At 77.1% G+C, this 6913-nt stretch overlaps 1 protein-coding gene across 1 annotated transcript in view; it reads right to left on the bottom strand.

Moving 5' to 3' along the window:
• Positions 1 to 5173: 5173 nt before the first annotated feature.
• The window catches only part of LOC126913593 (mothers against decapentaplegic homolog 6-like), a 2696-nt gene continuing 956 nt past the window's right edge, over positions 5174 to 6913 (bottom strand). Inside the window, exon 2 of the mRNA XM_050715818.1 lies at positions 5174 to 6707. Coding sequence (XP_050571775.1) covers positions 6172 to 6707 — 536 coding nt within the window. The 3' untranslated portion in view covers positions 5174 to 6171. The remainder of the gene's footprint in view (positions 6708 to 6913) is intronic.

Raw genomic sequence — 6913 nt, 5'->3', positions numbered from 1 at the left:
GCACCCAGGGTGGGCAGCACCCAGTGCCTGCACCAGCAGGGACCCAGCGCCCCGCGGCAGGACCCCGTACTCACCGCTGCCTCCAGCCGCTGCCCATGGGGCCTGGGGACGCGGCGGGGACAGCCAGGGCAGAGCGGAGCACGCAGCGCAGCCGAGCCTGCCGGGAGAGGCCAGCGCTCGCCTGACCTACTTCTCCTTCCGCATCACCTGCTTTCATTTTCCCTCACCACGGCTCAGTCCCCCCGCCCACCCACAGCCCCGCCAAGTCACGCCAGCGGCTCCCCAGGGGCACGGGGCGCCGGGGCCCGCGGCTCCCCAGGGCTCCGGCGTGCACGCGGCCGGGTCGCCCGCACCCGGGGCACGGAGCGCGGCGGGGCCCTGGGCGCGCTGAAGGTCACCGGCCGCAGCTGGGGACAGCTCCGGCAGCAGGCACGGCCGCCTCCCCCACCGCCCGCGCGGCCACCCGAGCGTCACCTCCCTGGCACGAAGCGAGTTCGACGGGTCTCAGCCCAGCCCCTCGCCGGGTCCTCCGGCCGCCCTGGGGCTCGCCGGGGTGTGGACACGCAGCTCCCGGGGCATGTCGGGGGACGCCAGCTCTGCCTCGGGGATCCGGGCGGGTGCGGAGAAGGGAGCCCGGCTCCCATCCCCGGCACCCCGCTGGCTCCCGCACTGGGGTTACTATGGCAAGGCCGCAGCACGGGGGGAGTGTGCGCGCTCCCGGGGGCTCCCGCGAGCAGCCAGCATGCTGCCAGGAGAGATTTCTCTGTGGTTTCATCATCCACCGCCCGCCCCGAAGGAGAAGTTCCTGCTCCACGCACGGGGCAGCAGCAACCCCCCCCAGGGCCAGAGCGCAGGGGCTGCCCCGCACCCCCAGCTGCGCCCACTGCCCTCCCCCTGCACGCTCGGGGCCTTCGCACTCGTGCCACGTGTGCACAGAGGGTGCTCAGCAGCAGCTGGCAGAGCTGCACTTCCACAGCCTCGGGCTTGGCGCTGACGGGGGGGGGCGGGGGTTGTCCCTGCACGGGTGGCTCTGAGCCTCCCCAGGATGCAGCCACCGATGTCCCCCACCCGCCCGTCACCGCCCCCTGCCCCAGCCTGGCAGGACCCAGCCTCACCCGCCGCGTGCGTCCCTCTCCCCAGCACAGGCACCCCGGCCTGAGCAGCCCCTTCTCTCCATGCCAAGCCCCCAGACCACCGTGGCAGCACTGCAGCTCAGTCCTGGTGCCCCACACCCCTCCCCTGCCCCACAGCTTCCCCTTCTCCAGGCTCCAAGTTCAAGTTCCTGAGCCCAACCCCTCCCTCCACGCCCGGCCCCGGCATCACCACCACGGCCTCAAACCCTCAGGCCGGCCCGCACACCTCTGCCGGTACCGCCAGCATGCAGCCCCTGCCCCGAACACGCGGCTGGGAGCTGTGCCGGGGAGAGCCGCCGGCCCAGCTCCGGCAGGGGAAACTGAGGCACGGCAAAACTCACCCCAAAGCACAGGATCCAGCTGGGGAAGGGGGCACCCAGACCTCCGGTCTCGCCACTGGGAGGGAACGCAGATGCCTGGCCACCAGCCCACGCCAAGCCCAGCCCCGCGTCCCCTCACTCAGCGCGAGCAGCCCCCGGTCAAGGGCAGCCTCAGCCCAAGACGGCAGCCCTCGTCTGGCGCGGGCCGGGGCGGCCGCGGCGGGAGGGTAAATACCGCACCCCGCCCCTGGACAAACACCAGGCTGGGGGCAGCCAGCCCGGGTGGGAACAATTACAGCAGGGCTGGGTGCGCGCGGGGCAGAGTCCACCGGTCCCAATGCTCGGCGGGTGCCGCGGGGCGGCCGGGCGGGGTGGGCACCCCCCTGCAGACCCGCGGCTGCGGCGGGACGAAGGGAACCGTGGCCAGGGCCCCATTTCGCCCCCGGCAGGGGCAGCAGCGCCCTTTCTCCATCATGAAGGCGGGTGCCACGGCTGCCAGCTCGCCAGGCCCGGGCAGGTCCCCGGCAGGCCCCGCAGCACCGCACGGTGTGCCAGGACACGGGGACACCGCGTGCCGTGCCACGGCTGGCCCCAGCCCCCCGGGGTGACGGGAGAGCAGCGGGGGCTCCGAGCAGCCCCCTTGCCCGCGCACCCGGGGACGTGGCTGAGGGGCTCGGCCAGCAGCTGGGGGGGCGGCCCAGCCGCTGGGGGGCCGGGAAGGGCCGTGGCACGGCCGCAGGCGGGGGCTGAGCACCCGGAGCGCTCCCCCCCCCCGAGCTCCGGTGCGGGGAACCGGAGCCGCGGCCGGAGGCCTGGCAGGCGGCGGGGACCTGCCCTTGTCACCGGCTTTCCGCACTCCTCGCTCCGGGGAATTCCCCCGGTGCCGGGCCCGGTGCGCGCAGGGAGCGAGCGCCCGGTGCGTGCAGCCCACGCGTGCCCGGCCTCAGCCGCCCCCCCCCGCGTCCCGTCCCCCCCCCCCGCCTCGCGCCTGGCACCCGGCCCGGCGACGTGTCCACGTCCGGCGGCCCCAGCGCGGAGCCGCGGCGGGCGGGCGGCCGGGCACGGCGGGGCCGGCGGCGGCGGCTCCCGGGCTCGCCGCTCCCGGCTCTCACCCGGAGCGGAGCCGCCGGGCACCGGGGCTCGCGGCGGCCGCACCTGCCCGCGCACCTGCGGCGGAGCGAGAGGCACCGGCAGCCCCGCGCGGGGCCGGAGCGGGGCCGGCCCGAGCCGCGCCACTCACCGGGGCCGGGCTGCGGGCGGGAGCCGGGCGGTCCTCCGGTGCGAGCCGTCGGTCGGGTCGGTCCGTGCGCTCCGTCCGTCCGCCCGCGCCCGCGCCCCCGCCGCCGCTCACCTGCGCGCCCCGCGCTCACCTGCGCGCCCCGCCCCGCCGCCGCCGCCGCGCCCGAGCTGCGGCCGGTCCCGGGGCCGCGGCCCCGCCTCCGCCTTCACCTGCCGCCGCCGGCCCCGCCCGCCCCCCCCCCGCCCGGCCGCCGCCGCCGGGCACCAGGAAGCGCCCGCCCCGGGCCGGTCATTGGGCGGCGCGCCGCGCTCCCGGGCTGCCATTGGCGGGGGGGGCCGCCCCTCAGCCCCGGCACACCCCCGGGAGGGCGGGGGCCCTGCGGGCGGCGGCGCGGCCCCCCCCCCGGGGGCGGCGGGGGGGGCTGGGGGGGGTGCGGGCGGCGGAGCCGCGGCCGGGGCCGGGGCCGGCCCCGGGGAGCGGGGGGAGGAAGAGCTGAGTCAGAGGCGCAGGGAGGCGGCGCGGCCGGGGGGGGGGGGGGGCGGTTAACGGGGCCGCGCTCGGACGGCCCCGGGGCCGCCCCGCCGCCCCCCGGTGGAGGGAGCCCGGCACGGCCCGGCCGCGCCTCGGCCGGTGCCAGGCGCCGAGCGCGCTCCGCCCGTTTGCGGCCGGGCCCGCCCCGTTCCGCCCGGACGCGCCCCGCTCGGGCCCCGGCTGCACCGGGAGGAGCGGCGGGGGGGGGGGGGCGGCGTCGAGCGCAAACGGGGAGCGGGGCGCGCAGGGGGCGGCGGAGAACGGGGACCGGAGAACCGGAGGACGGGGGGGGGGCCGGCGCCGCGGGGTGGCCCCCCCCGGCTGCCGGTGCGGGCAGGGAAGGGCGCGGCGGCGGCGTCCCCCCCCTCCCCCGGCCCTCCCGGAGCGGCCCCTCCGCAGGTGCCTGGGCGGGGGCCCCGCACAACCTGTTTGGCCGCCGCCGGTCCCCGGGAGGCAGCAGCGGCAGCGGCCCGGCCCGGCCCGGCGCTCACCTCGCTTCACCCCGGCCCCCCCCCCCCCTCACCACCCCCCCCCACCCCGGAGCGCTCCTGACTCAGAGCCCGGCCGCGGCCGCTGCCCGGCGCTGGTGGAAAGTGTGAGCCGCCGCCGCCGGGGGCTGCCAAGGCAAACACCGCCCCGCGCAGACGTTATGTCAGCGGGGCGGGCGGGCCGCGCCGGGGGGCACCGCTCCAGCGCCGGGGCCGCCCCCCGCCCCGCAGCGCTCCCGGCCGGGCCCCGCAGCCCCCGGGGCCGCCGCCGCCTCCCGCGGCCCCACCTCTCCCCGCCCCCCCCCCCCCCCCCCGCCTCGACCGGCCCCGCCTCTGCCGCCGGTACCGGGCACCTGCCGCCGCCGCCCGCGCTGCTGTGCCCGGGCCGCGGAGCTGCGGCTCCCCCCCACGTCCGCCGTGCCCGTCCGTTTGTCCGTCCGTCCACCTGCCTCACCTCCGCCCGCCCGCCCGCGCACCTCTGTCACCTCCCGTCGCCTGCGGGCAGCCCGGCCGCGGCAAGCAGCACCTCCGGCCGTCTGCCCGTCCGCCCGTCCATCCGCCCGGCCGCCCCACCGGAGCCGGCCCGGGGCCGCAGACCCCGCTCGGGGCTCCCGCGGGGGCGGCGGAGGGGGAACCCCGCAGAAAATCCCCTCCGCGCCTCCTGCCGCCGAAAGCCGCTCCCAGCCCCGCAGCGCCGACTCGCAGCGGCCTCGGCCCGGCCGCCCACCGGCCCGAAACCGGCCTCCCACGGCCCCGCCGCCTGCCGCTCCCCGCAGCCCCGGCGGACACCGGAGCCCCCCCTCCCCCGGGGAGCCCCCCCCTCGTCCCCCGGGGAGCCCCCCCTCGTCCTCCGGGAGCCCCCCGAGCCCCGCCACAGATGGCGGGGGGGGGGATGGATCCGGGCCCCCGGCGCCGTCCCCAGCGCCCGGTACCGACGCTGCCTCGCCCGCTCCCCGGGCCGGGCCCCGCCGCTGCCCTCCCGGCACCCGCGGCCGCAGCCCCCGCCCCGACGGCCCCGCCGCTATTTTTAGCCGCCTCCGCTCTATTTTGGTGCCCGCCGTTGCGCTGCCGGTGCCGGCGGCGGAGCCCTCGGTTCCCGCGGCTGCGCTCCCCCCTCCCCCCCCCCCCCCCCCCCCCCCCCGCCCCGGCCCCGACGGCGCGGTGCGCGCTCACCTCCTCCCCGCCGGGACGCGGCCGGACCGGGGCGCGGGCGGGGCCGGGGGGGGGCCGCGGAGCCGCCAGGCCCCGTCTAAGCCGGGCCGGCAGCGTGGCAGGAAGGACCGGGCGGTCATCGCGGCCCGGCCCGGCCGCCTGCAGAGGGCACTGCCGGTCCCCGGAGCGGAGCCCCGCGGGTGCCGAGCTCGCCGTGCCCCGGGCAACGGCACCGGGAGCCCTCGGGGCGCTTCCTAGGGGGGGGAACCGGCGGCCCCGCGCGGTACCGGCACGCATCGGGACGCGCGAGGTTCCGTGGTGCCGGTGGCACCGTTTATTGGTTATAAATACCGGACACGGCCCGGGCGCACCGGGACCTGGGGTACCCGCTCCCGCAACGGCTGCGCTCTCCCTGGGGCTGGAAGGGTCCGGGGACCTTCACGGACACCGCGCTCGTCCTGAGCTGTGCCCGAGCTCAGCTCCCCGCCGGTCCCCACGTCCCGGCCATCGTAACCCGGGCCGCACCCCCCCCAGGGGCGCTAACCCCGGCCAGCAGCTGCCCCGGCTGTGCTCACCTGCCCCATGCTCGCTCCAGCTGTGCTCACCTGCCCTGCACTCCCTCCATCTGTGCTCGCCTCCCCACATTCCGGCTGTGCTCACCTGCCCAAATTCCAGCTCTGCTAGACTCCCCAAATTCCGTCTGTGCTCACCTGCCCCATGCTTGCTCCAGCTGTGCTCACCTCCCCAAATTCCAGCTGTGCTCACCTGCCCCACACTCCCCGAGCTCTGCTCCCCCCGACTCCCCCCACGCCTGCCATGCCCCAGGGGCCCTGCATCCGCAGCCCCCCGCCTGCTGCTCCGGGGCTCTGCCCCCCGTGCCCCTCCCGTTGCCCCCCAGCCTCCCCCAGACCCGCCCGGCCCCTGCACACCCTGCCCCGGCCACCTTCCCTGGGTGCCCGCTCTACATCCCTACAACCCCTACATTTTACTTTTTTTTTTTTCTTACAAAAATAAGATAAATTAAAATAAAATTAACCAATAAAATAAAAAAAGAGAGATTAAATAGTGCCCCGCATCAGCGAGAGACCTGTGGTGGTGGGTGAGGAGCCAGGCTTGGGGGCACGGCCCCACGGTGGGGCTGGGGTGGGGGGTCCCAGCAGGGGTCCCATGGGTCAGGACAGCCCCGTGGCCACGCAGCCAGGGAAGAAAGAGGCTGGGGCGAGGCAGAGGAGCCCCACAGCTCGTGTCCCCCTTGCACCCAGCTTGGGGGGGACCTGCCACCACTGCCCCCATCACCCCCCGGCTGCTCAGCGGGGCTGGTTCAGCAGCACCTCCAGCCAGCACGGGCAGGAGGTGATGAACTGCCGGGAGTAGCAGGGCCCCCAGCCCTTGCCGAAGCTGATACGAACGCTGTGGGTGTCGCAGGGGCCGTCCCCGGCGTGCCGCCAGCCAGCCAAGCCCCCCGCCCGCTCGTAGTCAAACACCTTCACCGAGTAGCCGGGCAGCACCTTGAGGACGGCGAGCCCACGGGCGCCAGGGGGCCCCAGCGTGGGGGAGCTGACAAAGATGGGGTGCTCGCTGCGGTTGTAGGCCCACACGCCGCCCAGTTCCCGGCTCAGCAGCAGCCCGCGGCCGATCTTGCCCCGCGCCCGGCGCACGGCCTGGCTCCGGTGTGCCGCTGGCAGCTGGCCCAGGCAGAACCCGCTGCCCCGCGGCAGCTCGCAGAAGACATTCACCGATGCCTCGTGCACGGCATAGAGGCGGCCCACACGCGTCCGGTGCTCCCAATAGGCCAGTTTGCACCAGTAGCCGTCCCTAATGGTGCTCCGCGAGAGGCTGGTGTCTGTCGGGGGAGAGCAGAGCCGTTGGTGCCGGGCAGAGCGGCGCCCGATGCCATGCGGGCATGTGGCAGCACAGGCCAAGGTGAAGCCTTGAGGGATGGGGGCACGGGGTTTTCATGCCCCAGGGTCATGCGCGGGGCATCCAGCTCCCACCGGGGCTGGTGGAGCGGACAAACGGCCGCGGCACCCCGTGGCTGTCCCGCCAGGA

Source organism: Cygnus atratus, chromosome 28 (assembly GCF_013377495.2).
Source record: "Cygnus atratus isolate AKBS03 ecotype Queensland, Australia chromosome 28, CAtr_DNAZoo_HiC_assembly, whole genome shotgun sequence".
Classification (NCBI taxonomy): Eukaryota; Metazoa; Chordata; class Aves; order Anseriformes; family Anatidae; genus Cygnus; species Cygnus atratus.
Note: the sequence above shows the minus strand (reverse complement) of the source record. Positions and strands in the feature narration are given on the sequence as shown.